The 16,913-nt window shown below is 48.4% G+C and overlaps 1 protein-coding gene and 1 long non-coding RNA gene across 7 annotated transcripts in view; one reads left to right on the forward strand and one right to left on the reverse strand.

Moving 5' to 3' along the window:
- FAM178B (family with sequence similarity 178 member B) overlaps nucleotides 1-16,260 on the forward strand; it is a 192,648-nt gene extending 176,388 nt beyond the window's left edge. For 5 of the 6 annotated variants that reach the window (XM_083514191.1, XM_083514192.1, XM_083514189.1 and 2 more), the window contains 3 exons: nucleotides 10,224-10,301; nucleotides 11,527-11,694; nucleotides 15,895-16,260. In XM_083514191.1, coding sequence (XP_083370317.1) covers nucleotides 10,224-10,301; nucleotides 11,527-11,694; nucleotides 15,895-15,915 — 267 coding nt within the window. In that variant the 3' untranslated portion in view covers nucleotides 15,916-16,260. Of the gene's footprint in view, nucleotides 1-10,223; nucleotides 10,302-11,526; nucleotides 11,695-15,894 lie in introns of those variants that run through there. The other variant, XR_014528653.1, reaches the window with a different exon arrangement.
- On the reverse strand, nucleotides 213-8,834 carry LOC310712018. The gene is made up of 2 exons (XR_014528732.1): nucleotides 7,445-8,834; nucleotides 213-606 (listed from the first exon to the last, which is right to left on the reverse strand). It is a non-coding gene; the product is annotated as an uncharacterized lncRNA (long non-coding RNA).
- Nucleotides 16,261-16,913: the final 653 nt, after the last annotated feature.

Below are 16,913 nucleotides of genomic sequence, written 5' to 3' on the forward strand. Positions count from 1 at the left end.
GTGTTGCCAGCTGATCTGCAGGGGAGGAAAATCTGCTTCTGTGACTGAGTGCGGTTTGAACTGCAGAAACAAAGAGGTGAAGCTTATTCATAGCATGGGTTTAAGGATTATCTCCTGCTAATCAAGCTGCTACTAAAAACACAGAAGTTAAAAACAACAAACAGCAACCCCAAAAAGTAGTGGTCAGCTTTTTTGTGCGGGGCAGCAAACAATGTCCTTTAGACTTGCCATCTTTTCAGCCAGGCAGTGTCGCCCCCGCCTTTAACAACAGATCACGCTCTTAAGACGTAAGGCACAAGAGTGAGCTGGCGGAAGGAGGATGCTCCAGTCAGTTGCTGCTACTGTTAAGACACATGTGCAGTGGCCAGTTCAAAGACTGGCTGTGCTAATGTGCCCAGGGCTTCTATTTGTGCAGCAAGCCTATTGTCTTGTGTTTTTATAAATAGGAACATCTCATTCTCCTTCTGTGCTGCCCTTAGGATCCATTTTAAGGCTGGCTGCTAGACCTGTTCCCATGCCTTAAAGTGCAGCAGGAGATGCAGAAAATCATCAGGTGGCGTTCCTCCTGCCTTGCATCTCCAAGCAGCTTCATTTCTGTGTCAGGCACTGGAACAGATAAAAGGTAGCCACTTTAGCCACAAAATAAGGCTTTTTGGGAAGTCCCACATAGGGGATATAATTATTATTATTATTATTATTATTATTATTATTATTATTATTATTATTATTATTATTATATCCCGCCCTCCCCAGCCAAAGCCGGGCTCAGGGCGGCTAACAACAATCAAATACAGATAGGTAGCCGTGTTGGTCTGCCATAGTCAAAATAAAAAAATTCCTTCCAGTAGCACCTTAAAGACCAACTAAGTTAGTTCTTGGTATGAGCTTTCGTGTGCATGCACACTTCTTCAGATACACTGAAACAGAAGTTTCTATATATACCTTCTCACTATATAGAAAGATCTGGCAACTTCTGTTTCAGTGTATCTGAAGAAGTGTGCATGCACACGAAAGCTCATACCAAGAACTAACTTAGTTGGTCTTTAAGGTGCTACTGGAAGGGATTTTTTTATTTTAACAATCAAATAATCCAACATTCTAAAAACATTTCATTATGAAAATTAATTAAAATCAAATTGATGGCAACCATTAAGCAAAAATTCTGTGCAGATTGCCAGAGGAGGGAGTCAGGCTGCGCCCTGACAAAAGGCCAAAAGGCCTGGTGGAACAGCTCTGTCTTGGAGGCCCTGCAGAAAGATGTCAGGTCCCGCAGATTGGAGCCGCAGCCGAGAAAGCCCTGGCTCTAGTTGAGGCCAGCCTAACCTCTCTGAGGTCTGGGACCTTCAGGATGCTTTTATTTGCAGACCGTAAGTTCCTCTGTGGGACATACCAGGAGAGGCAGTCCCGTAGGTACGAGGGTCCTAGGCCGTATAGGGCTTTAAAGGTTAAAACCAGCACCTTAAACCTGATCCTGTACTCCACCGGGAGCCAGTGCAGCTGGTACAGCACCGGATGAATGTGATCTCGCAGCGAAGACCCCGTAAGGAGTCTCACCGCAGCATTCTGCACCCACTGGAGTTTCTGGGTCAGTCTCAAGGGCAGGCCCAGTAAGCTTGCACCTATACCTTTAACAGCAGCTTAAAATAGCAGAAATAAGTAGGTGGGATTTTTCACAGCCTGAAGAGGAACGTGATCACCTGCTAGTGCCAGCAGCACATCAATTTGCTGGCAAGGGCAGAGCAACAGAAGCGTGCTGAAAAGCTGGCAACCCTCCACTGAACATATTGATGCCACCATATGCACACTTCTGGATTGCACCATTTCCCCCTTCTTTCTGTATCTGAAGGAAAGCAAAGATTGCCAGGAAGCTGAACTTCCTGTGCCAGAGATGTGTAGAATTTATCCCGCTCCTGTTTCTGTATGTGTGCATAGCTCTGAACACAAGGAAGTTTTCATCTTGCAGTTAGTAGATGGCAAGACTACACTCAGGGCTTGAAGGATGATTCTGTAATTTCCTTCTCTCCACTCCCAACCCAGCTATCCAACAACTCATTACTTTAATTTGCCTTGGTTTTTTATTTTCTTTCATGCTTAATTAGAGCTCTTTTAATTGCTCAGAGATTCTTGGCTGGAAGGCAACTGGGGAAAGTATAGGATTAGAGAAAGAAGGAGGGTGGAAAATGATACATATTTATTAGCATTTTCTCTCTACTCAACAAAACAGACTGCATTCCAACATCTATTATTGCATATCTCTGTTTGGGCAATTAAAAATAACCCTCCCCAACCTCCCCCTTTTATCCTCAGCTGCCTAATTAATTATCCCTTCAAATAATTGCACTTAACATTTCTTAAATTATATGTGGATATGTGAAGATTACACATGAGAAGAGAGGCAGGCGCTTGGCGTGTGCTGGTCCTTTAAAAGCAGAGTTGTCTGGGAACACTCCTCAGAGATGTGCCTGGCAACAGCTAGGAAGAGGGGGGTCTGCTGCTGGCGGAGCAGAGAAGGTGGTCTTTGCTGGCCTTTGCTTAGGGCAGCTTGAACACACACACACACGGAAGGGGTGGGCAGATTTTTGTGCAATAATATCATACCCACGAAGATGGTGTCATGTGTGTCGCATCCTGCGATCTGTCACTGGGGTTTGCGTACTTTGGGTTCTTAACATGAACATTTCTACTGCTAAGAAGATTAGAAGTTCCCTTTATTAGTCTGGCTTCCTGCTCTTCCTTCTCTGTTATCAGACCCATTTTATTTCTGTGTCTTTTAACTGCTGAATTAGTGGGAGACAAACCTGCCCATATCCTGTTTGCTTGTATTCTGTCTTAACTTGTACCAGACCCACAAGGCAGCTGAGAAAAGCAAGAAACCCACCATTAAAATACGATAAAAATGTGCAAGGTTAAGATCAGCACTGAAACAGTTCAGTCAGTAGAGCATAAGAGCCTCTTTCTTGCCTTCCACAGGGTTGGATTAGATGACCCTGGTGGTCCCTTTCAGCTCTACAAATCTAGGATTCCAAGTTTCCATGGAAAAGCACCCAGAGCTGTGCAAGTGGTTTCAGTTTTATTTATTTATTTTGACAGTTTACATACTGCTTAATTGCAGTTGCCTCTAAGCAATGTACAAGAGTCTCAATACATTGAAAAGAAAAATCAGTTAAAATTATAAAGTCAAAATTCAGTTTAAATGCCTGCTGGGATTTTTTTTAAAGTATTTGTTTATTTACTGCTTTCATTAAAAAAATGTCAAAGCAGTTTACAACAATTGTGCATAAGAAGATACAATAAAAACCATATTTAAAAAGTTGAAATCAGAAATCAGTTGTTATGGGAAGATGTAGTCTTCATTGCCTGCATAAATCTGACTGAACAGAAACGTTTTCAGTAGGCGCTTAAAAACTGACACAGAAGGTCTTTATTAGGTGCTGGAGGTTCGGCAGGCAGGAGGTCTGTTTGACCTCAGCTGAAATGGGCCCCAAGCCCTTCTGGCAGACATGCGCCAAACATCTGAGCCATGGGGGACCCCTAACAGTGACTCCCACCCCAAAGACCTCAGCAATAAGACAGAGATATAAGGAATCAGGGGGCTCCCTTGGCACTTTAGGGAACAAAGAGGTCTTCAGTGTTTATCCATTATGAGTGGGCTTCTCAGGCCTCAATCCTGAGCAGGTGGGATGCTCTCTACCCCCTCCCCCCCCCAGTTGTTTTTCATTCAGTTGTTTCTGATGTTGGAGCTCAGCAAGGAAGAAAAGCAGCCATGCAAGGGTTCTTTCTCTCTCTCTCCCTCTCTCTCTCTCTCTCTCTCTCTCTCTTTCTTTCTCACACACACCTGCCAGCTCTCTATGAATCTGCCTCCCAGCTACCAAAGGAGGGGGGGCTTGGGAACCCTGTGTTTTGCTCCTAACATCTATTCCCTCCACATGCCCAAAGTCTAGCTGGGTCTATTGAGAGCCAGCCCTGTGTAATGCGTAGCTCCATCTATCTGCCTGGGCTTTCTCCTCCCATGCCTCCACTTCCCCTACTTGGACAGGCTCCAGGTAAAACCTTCCCCTGCACTGCACAATAGCATCCTGGAACGTGTTAGCTCTGGGGCTGGCAACTCCCGACCTGCTCCCCTTTCCGGGTGTGGAGGCGGAGAGGAGGCAGGGTGTGAAAAGGCAAAAAGGCACCACTCCAGCTGTCAGGAGTAGCCTGGCTTCTCAGATGCTCTGTCTGATTCATGGGCTCCCATGTCTTACGGAGGCAACAGGGCTTTGTTTTTACTGGTTGTGTTTTGCAAAAGAGGCCCATGTCTACAAAGAGAAATGCTGAAACTCAGAGAGCGATCTCTATTCACAGCTGGACTGTGATTACTCCGTGGGGATGGGAACATATTCTCAGAGGCACTCTCAGCATCTTAGAATGATAGAATCCTAGAATTGGAAAGGACCACGAGAATAATCTAGTCCAGCCCTCGGCAGTGTAGGAATCCTTTGCCCAACGTGTGGATCAAATCAGCGCATGATCCTGAGATTATGAGTCTCAACTGAACTATACCTCTTCCTTATTTCTTCTCATATTCCAGCCATGCCTTCCCAAAAAGGCTCCAGGGTTTTAAGTCCTACACAGGAGCGCAAAACATAAATGCAATGCTGCTTTTTGTCTCAGGAACATGTGCTACCTCAGTTAGTAAAGGGTGTTTCAAAATGTACACTTGGAAGCTGAGACTGTTCCCTTCATCCAGTAAACATCACGGCTTTCTTCCAAAGCATTCTCCATAGAACTGTGGTCCACAATGTTTTTTCAGGTGATCTGTCAGTTTACAGGGGTCGGCAAGGTTTACCTCACCTGGGCCAGTTCCCTCCAGCGGAGATCCCTCCGTGGGCCGGATCACACGTGCGCATGGCTGCGATTTTCGGCGCCTGAGCATGCGCAGATGAGATTTTCGGCACCGCGGAGTGCCGGTTTAATGCAGTTTGGGGGCGACTTGTGGGCTAGTTAAACGACCCCCATGGGCTGCTTGTGGCCCATGGGCCTTAGGTTGCCTACTCCTGGTTTACAAAATAATCCTAATTATGTAGGAAAATGTTGGAGGTAAAGATTTTTAAAAGGGGGAGGTTCCAACTTAGACACATGCAATCCTGCAGAGGCAAACCACTTTGCAGTTTTATACTGACAATGGGCTAACTTATTCAGCAGTGCAGGGATGCAGTTGGTGAGATGTTCAAATGAATAAATAGGGGTTATTTTTAAGGTGGGGGAACCTGAAGTTGCAGACTTTTCCAGTGCCAGATGGTAGCATGTATCAGACAAGGGACTAGCTGATACCACTTCTGGCACTTGGGAGCCGGTAGGTAAAGGGAGGATTGTCTGCCACCTCTAAGCTTAATCCTGTTTGTCTTGCAATCTCTTAATGCAATTTGCTGGCGTCCCCACAGCAAACAGCTTACCTGTAAACCCCTTTACCTGCTGACCTCTTCTGCTAAGCTTGTGCAAAACGGCACACAATGCTTCACGGTTCCCTGTTGGCTACTGGGTTACTTGCTGGTTGAAAGATCACCAGCATAGTTTAAATCTTCAAAGGGACTTACTAGGGGGAATTGGGACAAACATCACCCGGCTAAATCAGGAATTTCCACAGAAGAACTGACTCCCAGGCTTGTGCAATGTGCAGCTATGCAAAGCTGGGGGAGGCCAGAGGGGCTGGGCCAGCTTTTCAACATATTTAGCCCAATTCAAAAGCTGGAAGGTTTCCGTATTGCTCCCTTCGCTCGCCCACAGCTCTCTGGCATGTATTCTGACTAATTCACCGCTTGAATTCCCCACGACCTTGATGCTACCAGCTGCTCCAGCTGAGATTGCTAATCAACATCAGCAATCACATTTATGAAACTACAGGGAGTTTTGTGGCACTATTAAAGACTTACAGGTTTACTGTGGCATAAGATTTTGTGAAGGAAAGCCCAGTTTGTTAGAAGCATGAGGGTATCCCCAGTTGACAGAGAAACACACAAACCTACAGAAGATGGATTGTCAATCTGGGGCCAGGAGGCCGTGCAAGGCAAGAGGAACAGCAGATCTGTGGCATTTCCAATCTATGCAAAGCTTGTATGTATGTAAGATAAGAAGCTAGGGAGGTTGCCTTATCATTAGTTACTCCTGTTGCAAATGGCCACCATGCTTCTCTTGCAGACACTGGAGCTTTGCATAGAAATGTATGCTGGGTGAACCTCTTGCTTTGCTTGGCCTTTTGGCCCACTGTTTACACACACCCCCAAACACGCCTGGTGTGTGTGTGTGTGTGTGTGTGTGTGTGTGAGAGAGAGAGAGAGAGAGAGAGAGAGAGAGAGAGAGAGCACTAAGGATAATGTGTCATGTATCAGACAAAGTGGGCTCTCATCCAAGAAAATGTAAACTAGAAGAATTCTACTGCTTTTTCTGGTGCTGTAAGGTGTTTTTATTCTTGCTGCAAAAACTAGCATAACCATCTCTTTGGAATACATAAAAGTAAGGCGGAGCTTCAGGATCCCATGAGTTACACACTTCTACTAACCTTTAAGTCCCACTGAGTTCCATGGGGCTTGGCCACAACAAAGTGAGCACAGGATTTCAGCCTTGGGACCTCCATCCTAACCCTGGAGCCCTGCCACTTCACGCCAGCAAGAAAAGCTAAGGTTGCCATATGTCAAAATGTGAAAATGTTGAGCTTTTTGGGGTCAAAGTTGAACTTTTGAACGAAAAATGAAGTTGTTCAGATATTTTTAAGGAAATTCACCAAAATCTTGACTTTTGACATGGGTTGCCATGTCTGGTTTTCCCAGACATTCAAGTGATTTCCGCCCAGACACTGTTTCAGAGTGCGGTATGTCCAGGAAATTCTGGGTGCAAGGCAGCCCTAAGAAGAGCAGGTAACCAGCAGGCCTGGACTGGCTGAAGATCCAGTGGATCTTTGGGCACAACTCCCCCTCTTGCCTCTGAAACACGCCTTTGGGGGGCTTTGCACTGGCTGCCACTGGTTGGGATGCCACCAGCAGTAGCTCCAAGTGGTGTGTGCTTTTAGGCAGCTGAGTCTCCCCATCAGTGAAATCCAGCACAGCCAGGCAGAACTGAGCAGAAAGACATGTCCTCTGCCTCCAAACACAATGCAGCAAAGTGGCTCAGAGGCTAGACTGCTTTGTTCAGGAAGCAGGCAGGCTACAAATCTACATTCCTATACTCACTTACTGGCAGGCAGCTCCATGGAACTGATAAGTTGACCTGTGTAACTTCTGCTGAAGGAAAAGGTGGGAGAGGGAGGGAACTCGTAGAGGCTGGATGGCCGTCTACTGCTGAAGATACTCTGAATATCTTGCAGTGAACGGAGAGTTCAAGCAGATGGCCTGCCAGGCCTCCTCCCACTCTAATCGCTCTGTTGTTGATACCTTTGGAAGCAGACACGTGGTTTAACACACACACCTACCCTGATCTTCTTTTCTCCATTGCCCTGCAGTAAGTTGGCTGCCGTCTTCCACAGCTGAAGCAACAGCTGAGGAGTTCTGCTGCGACGAGCTGAGCTGCAGGACATCTGTGGGAAGGACGGTTTGCACAAGGGACTCCATGAAGTCTGGCATAGAAGCTGGGGAGACTTTCAGGCCTGGACAGGTGGCACTGGCAGGGACAGGTGGGGGGGCAGAGGCTGAGGCAGGAGCACGGAGCCTAGGGTTGCCATATTTCAAAAAGTAAAAACCAGGACACCCCAAATATTGCTGAGATTTTCTTTACAAAAACGGCAAAAAATTGTTTACTTGCCAAAGATCCAGGACAAACTGCTGCCTTCTGGAAATTAGAAATTCCCCTGGATGTCGCTTCTGCCTTTGAAATCCCGGTAATGTCCAGGAAATCCCAGGCGTGTGTCAGCCCTAACAGAGCCACACCCCTTCCCTGCTGCACTATAAGGTGGCTTTCAGCTTGGGAGAAAACAGCTGCAGGGCTGACTCACCTGGCAGCTGCAAAGGGCTTGGATAGATTCTGGTTCTCCACTTCTTTGCAGGGGAGACTGAGTTTCCACTCTATACAGAACTTCTTTGTCCTTCTGCCTTCTCCCTACGAGACAAATCTCAGTACGCCAAGTAGGCGGCTTGGCTTGCTTGTGGCTACAATATCTAACTATCAAGCAGCGAGATTCATTGGGAGACCTTTTCAGTCAAAGTTTGTTGTGATAGAAAGCAGGTTGTTCAGTAGTGGCTTCCTAACCATGTTTAATCAGAAGTCAGCCCTATTGAATTCAGTAGGACTTAAACTGCCAGGTGCGTGGGGTTAGGCTTGCAACCTAAGCTTTCCAGCAAAACAAGGGAGCAGGATTTGCATGCCCTTTAGGGCAGAGGGTAGGAGACCAACAGATCTGCCCAAGCGCCAATCCACTGAGATGTTCCTGTGCAAAAGCCCCCTTGATATGAGCTGGGAGCTGTGCAAGTGGGCAGACCTAGGAGGGGTCTTGCTCTCCCTGCAGGGTGGGCTAGTTGCTAGCAGGGCACACCGTTGGAAGCAATGGCGCTAGTGGTCATGGGGCCCCAAAACATAGCTGTCAACTTACAGATTTGAAAATATGGGACCAGCAGCCAAAATAAGGGGCCTGCAGCCTCACCTGTTCCAGGCACTCCAGTCTTCCTGTCCTCCTGCAGTCTGGTCAAACTCATGCTGGTAGCTTCGAGAACACTGTCCAACCAACTTTGTAACCAGAGGTTCAACTGAATAGAATCTGAATCACATGCACCACAAGGCCTATGCAGCCTCAACTTAAGATGGCTCCCCGGCCTGGCTTTGCACTGCAAAGTTTGCAGCAGCACGTGCAACAAAATGGCGTCCAGTATTCAAAAAACCCCTCAGTTTGCATTAACTGACCACACATAAGGCATGCAAGCTCCACCCCCCAGTCGTTCTTAGACTTCTTATTGGGTGAGCAACAGGGCAGGGAGGGAGAGGAGCTGCTTCCTTTGAAATTTAAGGGACATCATTTAAGGGACATCCATCAATAAGGGACAGCAGCGGGACATGGCGCTGGAATAAGGGACTGTCCCTTCAAATAAGGGACACTTGACAGCTATGCCCCAAAACTGATAAAGCTTGCATGGTCATTTGTCTGTCTCCTTCTGCTGGACAGCAGGTGGGTTGGCCATCCATGGTTCTGTCCTGAGAAGAGGCAGGGGGTCCCAGGAGGCTGAGGGAAGGGTCTGGCAGCTTTGTTCCTTTTCTCTCTAGAGGGCATCAAACCACTGTCATCCTCTGTTTTCCATGCGGACCTTCCAACTTTTCCCACACTGCAGAAAGTCCAACGTTTTCCAGAAGCAGTGCATTTTCCACAGCTGAAATGTTTCCTCCGCTATTTTAATTTATTTCTAATGTGAAGGACATTTCAAGGGTGCTTCCCAACTGTTCCTATTTTCAGATTGGATTCATTTGCATACTGGCAAATTCAGGTTAAAGGTGGTTAGTGCTCCTGCACAACAATCCTGCTTCCCTACCCCCAAAATCAGACCCTTGCTATAAGGAAAGTGACAGGTAACACTTGCTCTGACACAGCATCCTCTGACCTCCCCACAAACGAAAAGGAATGAATGCTCAGTGCATAGCTGGCATTGTCTGATCTCCCTGCACACAAATCAGGATAAATGCTCAATAAACAGGTCATCTGGAAGCAACCGCAGTGCTAAAACCCTCTAATGCTCTGGCTCTGTAGTAGTAAAGTGTGATCGTACCATTGCACTAAAGCCCTGTGCTGCCTCTCTTTCATTATAAACTGGAAAAGGGTTTTTTAGCAACAATTAATGTCACCCACCAGCCACAAGCGTTATACGGAATGGGTGCTGAGTTTCAAAGGGCTCCACCCACAGCAGTGGCATCACTCCTGCTAATGTGGAGAGAACGTAGAGGGGGGCACAGAAAAACTGCAGTAATGCAGAAGCTCACTTGCAGTTCTACCTGTGCCTTACCACAGAAGAGCGGCATCTGGGGAGTGAGAGAGTATTCAGTCTGGAAACACATCTGCTTCTTTCTCTCTCTCTCTCTCTCTCTCTCTCTCTCTCTCTCTCTCTCTGGTGAATGTTGCATGACCTGGTGTAGAGGTTAATATTCTGGGCTGGGGCCTGGGAGCCCAACCACAAAGCCCACTGGGTCACCTTGGGCCAGTCACTCTCTCTCTCTCTCTCTCGCTAGCTAACCTACTTCCAAATGATATGCCTCTACCTCCCTCTCTCTTCCAGGCCTGCTACCTCTGCCACAGCCTCCTGACGCTGGCCAATGTGGTTGTGGGAACCACGGCTGTCCCTCTGAGAGATCAGGTGAGTCAGGATCCCGGAGCAAGGACAGCAGAGAGCGGCTATGTTGAAAAGGGGGCTGTGCCCAGGCCAGCTAAGAGAACAGATCGCTCGCCAGGAGAAATGAAAACTGCACTGTGTGTGACATTTAGCCTGGTGTGGTGGAGGAGAAGGCTGGAGGCAGGCCAGCTTTGTGGGCAGCATAAACTGCAGCTTCACGGCTTTGCTGGAGCCAGCTCACACACACAACACACAGAAGCAACAAAAAGTTCTAGCTCAGAGCAACCGTGGGGCTGGGAGCGGCACAAAGCAGAACTCAGTTGTGGGGCTGCAGTGGTAGCTGAATGGTAGCCTAGCAGCCCGTGGGAGGGTGAGCTTGGGCAGAGAAGTGGCTCTCAATACTTTTCCACTCCCAAAGGAGCCCAAGCAAAAGCAAGAGGGAAGCAAAGGGGAACTGGAGTAAAGGTCTGGACTGAGCTACATATTACACACAAACCTGTCTTAAGCCTCCCTCAACTGTGTAATGTGTGGCCTGGTCCAGAGCTTCTCCCAGTTCTCCTTTTGTCTTGTTTCTCTTCAGACTCCCTTCGGAGGCAGCCCTGTGTTGATGCAACTAGCAGAATCAAGTCATCATGCTTTCAGCGTAGCAGCAGCATTTCTGATTGACGGCCGCCCCACTTTCCTGCACATAAAACCTCCCTGCATGTGAGGGAGAAGGTTCACCGCCATGCTACCTATTTTAATTCTATCTAGCTAAAGGCCCAGCGGTCTTTGTAAGCAGGGGCAATGTTCAGAAAAAGTATTGTTGTGGGGAAATACAGTAAACAGTATTGAAGGCAACAATAGCATCATGAGTACAAATCATGAAAAAGTGCAATGAAAAGGATGTCTGGTACCCAAAAATAATTTATTTATTTTTTAATTATATTTGCATACCACAAAATAAAAACACAAATTGCATAATAAAAACAAGAACAAAACAAACCAATAACCCCCCCCCATCCCACAAACACATAAAGATATAAATGTGCATGATTTGTTCAGGCTGCAGAATGTGGCTTTCCCTGGATGCAGGATATCATCTACCCTGGTGCAGAATTCTGATATATATATATATTAAAAAAACACAAAGTTATTCTGCACTCTGCTAATGCTTCACCAGACGAGAGCAGCTTCTGCTCCCTGCTAGATGTCTCTCTTCCTGCCTTTCTGTTCCCTTGACTCTGTGCTCCCCTTGCTCCCGCACCAGAGGCACCTCCAGCAGCTCTGCATCCAGCTGCAGCAACACATCACCCCAGGCATACGGGAAGACGCTGGCCTCTTGTACTGCACGGAGCTCCAGGACCTGGCTGCCCAAACCTTTCTCAAGTGGGAGGAGCTGCATTCTCAGGGCTGGCTCAAGAGAACCTCCCTGCAGGTAACTTCCATGTAAAGAGGGACCTGGAAAGACGTGGGAAGGGGTGAGTGAGCAGGTGGTGAGGCAGAGGAAGGGTCACAACTTCTCTCCCTGTCCTGTATTCAGGGGAAGGTGTGAAAGAGCCTCTGTGCACACAAACTCTGCAAAGGATCCTGACTCCACGGATGGAGCGGGTGCACCGGCATTTTGGAACATGGATAGGCTCTTTTACAGCTTTCACTAAACAGAAGAAGCTGCCTTGACATGGGTCCTTCTAGCTTAGTATTCTCTACCAGCAGCAGCTCTCCAAGGTTTCAGGAAGTCTGGAGGTGCCAGGGGCTGAGCCTGGGACCTTCTGCAGGCAAGACATCTGCTGTACCACTGAGCAGCCCTGTTCACACACTCACACCAAAGTGCAATGGAACAAAACATGTGAAAGGAGCTAAAATGGCACCATGAGGCAAGCTGAAGATGATGGGAGGGTGCCCTTAAGGGCAGTACAATAAGATACAGACCAGTCTGACCACAGCCACTGGGAGGACCAGGAGGACTGTTCTGTGCAGTGTGTGTGTGTGTGTGTAAGGGGGATGTCATTTGGATAGTCCACCAAAAGCCTGGCAGTATTTCAAGCCAGCCTGGGATGCATGGGACCCTGGCAGCTGTGGCTCCATCTCCAGCTGTCTGTGGCTAATCACACATGACACACACACCCGTCCCTGCTGGGTGGCAAGAAGCCCACAGCTTGGAGCCAGCAGAACAAGGAGGAAAGGGATCAAGCGTGCCAGAGCTGTGTCTGACTTGGAATCATAGAACTGCAGAGTTGGAGGTACCCCAAGCGTCATCTTGTCCCATCCCCCGCAATGCAGGAATCACAGCTCAAGATTCCCTGGCAGATGGCCACCCAGCCTCTGTTTAAAAACCTGCAGGGGAGGAGAGCCCACCACTTTCCCAGGTAGCCTGGTCCACTTGGTGCCATTTGTGCTGCAGGTCAGCCAAGAAAGACTTCACTTGTACCCCAAAGCAAGGAGTGGGCAAGCTCCCAGCAGTTCCTGCTTTGGTCCTGGACAGCTCCAGAATATTAACCCAAAACCCCACCTGGAGCTCGTGTGTACTTGTGGTGCAAGAAAACCACACTTTCCCTTGCTTTCCACCTCCCCATCTCCATTACTCCCAGTGACTGCAGGCCACAGCAGCACCCCCTGCACAACCCCCCAGGAGAGGAGCAAAGCAATCTCTGCAGGATGCAGACCGGGCTGGAAAAGAGCTTCCCTGGTCTGGGTGAGGGGACTCCGGGCTCCATTTCAGATTTCCGTAGGAGGGTACAATGAGATTTTAGTATGATGGTGCAAGATTCTCTATGAGGTTGGAAGGGCTGCTCCCTGTTCAAGATTAAATTACAGCACATTGGTTTATCTTCAGAAGGTTCCTATCTTTTAAAGAACTCAGTATGACTATGGCACTATTATGAACACAGGTTAGACAATCCTTTGTTTGTTTGTACACTGGCCCATTTCATAGATTAAAGCAATTGCCGTTCTGTGCTTGAGGCCAGCTGAGTTGCCAGAAGTCTAGGCGTTCCTGGGAAACAATCAGATGTGGCCTGAAAGGTGATGAGGCAAGGGACTGGCCGCTCTCCCATCTTCACTAAATCTTGTTCGGGGGGGGGGGATGTTGCCTGAAGCCAACCCCCTGTAAAATAGATCCTTGCGAATCCTGTCATCTTCCATTCTGTGGACATGACCAAGCCAGCATAGATGTCACTGAGACAGAAGCAGGGTATTTTTTCAGCTGGAACTCGCCAGAACTCAGTTCCGGCACCTCTCAAGTAGGCACCATTGCCATGATAAGAGAGTTCTGGCACCTGTTTTTCTAGAAAAATCGCACTGGGCAGAAATGCAGACATGCTGGGAATGTGGACTCGGATCTGCAGGGGGCAGGTCAGATGCACAGCTGACCATGCACAAAACCTTGGTGCGTTCAAAACTGTGCCAACTTAGTTAAGTGCAACAATATGATATTGCCAGTATACCAAGGAATTGTGGGTTGACTCCAATGCCAGTCCTACTTAGACCCATTAAAGTTAATGAACATGATTAACTTAGGTTCATTCATTTCAGTTGGTCTACTCTGAGTAGAACTCAGATTCTATACATTTTGAGTTTTCTTTGTCCATATTGCTGTACAATTTTTGAATCTTATTTTAGTGCACTGGCTCTGGAGGGAAAGAAAGGGTTAATAAACTCCCCCTTGGGAAAGAGTGCCATGCCAGAGGAGACTGCTCAGTAGCTTTGGGCAGAGATTTGCAGGAAAGGGCCTCACTGGGGATAAGACCCTTTGTCTTCTGTACAGGCTTACAAAGCCAGAGAGAGCTCCAGCCCTGCTCAGGCAGGTTGGCCTGGCTGCAGGATCCTGGGAGCAGAGGCTTTCTGACCAGGGAAATTAACTACAAAATTTTGGAACTCTTCCAAACCTCTGCCAAACTTTGGCAGTTGTTTTGCAGCAAAAAACCCTCTCTGCATTTTGCAGCATCTCACAAACAGAGCAACTGATACAGCTAACATGGGGTTTGTACTTAACATTAACTACGAACCTCAAAATTTGGAATAACCTCCAAACCTTTGTGACCCATTCCTGCACCCAGGAAGCCCAAGAGGGCTGCCTAGCACTCCCACCCCAATCCCTGATTTACGAGCTGGGATGATGCTGACATCCTTTTGTGCAAACGTGATGGGAAACAGAAGCACCACTTCCATGACTCTTCTCCGCCTCCTCCGTTGCTGAAGGACTGACTCACCCCAGGAGTTAATGCTGGCTGGGCCCTTTCCTGCTAGTGTGGCCTGGGGGAGGGGGGGCTGGAGAGAGGAAATGATCTTCATTAGTGTGGCTCAAATCAAAGGGGTTCAGAGCTGTTACTGCCCACTTAATTACTAAACAGAGTTTAATGAGTTGTCTTTCCTTCCTGACCTGGTGGCTGCCCTCTTTTAATCCAATCAGCCAGGACAGGAGGAGAGCGCTGGATGCATCAATAGCTGCCTAAGGGGCTGGGGTGTGTGGACACCTCGTGAGTTTCAGCATTGTGAGCAAGTGTTCTTTAGGAAAGGGACACACTGAATTATTTGTAATACAGTGCCATCCATGCAAATGGCACTCTGCAAAGTTTCATAAGCATTTTTTTTTAAGCTGGCGATATAAATTCCAGCAGTGCTCTTGCACAGCTCCTGTTTATTGTAATGTGCTGAGAAACTTCACTTTATGTTTTATGCCTTATGTTTTATGCCCCGGAGCTTGCAGATGTGCAAAGCCCTGCCTGTCCTGACCACCTCGTGCATCCATCTGGAAGGGAAGAGCCCCACTCCCACTCCCCCCCCCCCCCGCTACTCAGACAGCATATGCTGCCCAGAGCCATACATTTTAACGGTAGCCGCAGCTACTTTGGACTGTGTTCTTGGAACACTGCAAAGCAAGAGCAAGTGCTCAGTTTCTGAAAAGAGAGTTGCCAGGGCTCAGCTTGTGTGGAAGCATAGCCATCTGCTCTGGAAGGAAGTTCTGCTCCTTGGAGATAGATTTCCGTGGGGGCCAAGGCTCCCCATGGCTGTTAGCCCCACTGGCTGGACTTTGCCTCTGCAGTCAGAGGGTTGCATTGTTGGCAGCCACAGGAGCGGAGAGTTGTTGGAAACCCTCAGGTCCTGCTGGAGGGTCTCCCAAAGGCGCCTGGGGCCACCGCGGCTGGAAGGGCCATTGGCCTGATCCAGCAGGTTCTGCTGATGTTCTTAGCGGTGAGGAAAAGTCACGTCATGCCTGTTTACTTGAAAAAGAGACGCAGATGAGAGCCGTGCTCAGTGGGTCTGGGTGTAGAAGGAGGACCAGCGTGGCCCAGTGGTCAGAATGTTGAGGTGGGACCCAGGGGCCAGGGTTCAAATCCTGAGGCTCGCTGAGTGGGTGTACCATGGATCAGCCACAGTTTCTCCACCTAACCTACCTCACAGGGTTGTTGTGAGGATAAAATGAGAGGTGGGAGAAGCACCTACACCACCTTGAGATCCTTGGAGGACAGCTGAGCAATAATTGCAATAATCAAGGTGGAAGGGGGGGACAACAGGCCAAGAGTGGCAGTGTCTGCAGGAGGCTTTGCTTACGTAGCTCATAGCTGCCCCCCAGAGCTGGCGTCTGCTGCAAAATATGTTTCTGAGAGTTTGTCCTTGTGTTTTTCTCCCCTCTTAGGGCCAGAATGAAAACATCTGATGGGACATATCCCAAGAAACCAGGGCTTTGCCAGAGGGAGCAGCAGCAAAGAGCCCAGCAAAGCAGTTTGGTGGAGTGAGGCAGGCGCACAACAGTTCCCCCCCCCCAGTCCCCCCCCCTTCCTAGTTCCTCAGCCACAGGGGCATTTTTAACTTGGGTTTCAAACCTTTTTTTCTAAAGGAGAAAAGTTCTTTCAAGGGCTAAGCTAACAATGTTTGCTATTTATTTGCACAACCTTGTGCCTTTAAGAAGTGTGCCTTTCAAAGCAAAAACGCTCAAGGAAGGAATATCCACCCCTCTCTGCACAGAGGAGGCCAAAATAAATGTCATTTTTAATGGATTTTATTTCTCTCTTCCTGGCTGTTCCCTGAGGTTGTAACAGTAAGTGCTCTACTGCATGGCGATGGGCCACATCAAGGGTGTGGAGAGGTCTCTTAAAAGCATGCTGGATTCTTGTTACTTGCCGGGGAGAACAGGAACGGGATCTGGAGGAAATGGAGGCTGCACTTCCTGAACTGCTGGTGGGTCTACAGAACCACCAGGCGTTTGCTCAGCGGAGGTCAGTGCTAAGAGGCACGCATGATTCACCTGCAGCAGGCTCTGGGTTCAATCTAGCATATCAGGTTGAAAGGACTCAAGGCCTTGCAAAGCTGCTACAGGCTGGCGTCAAGGGTCAGCATCTGCCAAGGGCTCAGCGCAGGTGAGGAGAGTGCCCTGGGCCTGCTGTTGCAAGCAGGTAGATGCAGGGGGGAGGAAGGGGGCCCTGGAGAGTGTCTTGTCCAAGGATCCTCCAAAACCTGGAGTCGATGGATGCTGCTTGCTTGCATGACAAAGCAGGAGGAGTCACTGCTCTGTCTAAAGCACACTGGTGTCCAGTTCCAACCCACCACCATCTTTTTGCTTATTGGTCTAGCTCTGAGGAGTGTCTTGGCTGGGCAACAAGAAGCAGCTGTAGAAAGCCAACTGAAAATTGAAAAGGGGGTGGGGGGAGTCGCAAG

Source organism: Podarcis liolepis, assembly GCF_965112155.1.
Source record: "Podarcis liolepis genome assembly, chromosome: 7".
In the NCBI taxonomy this organism is placed as follows: domain Eukaryota; kingdom Metazoa; phylum Chordata; class Lepidosauria; order Squamata; family Lacertidae; genus Podarcis; species Podarcis liolepis.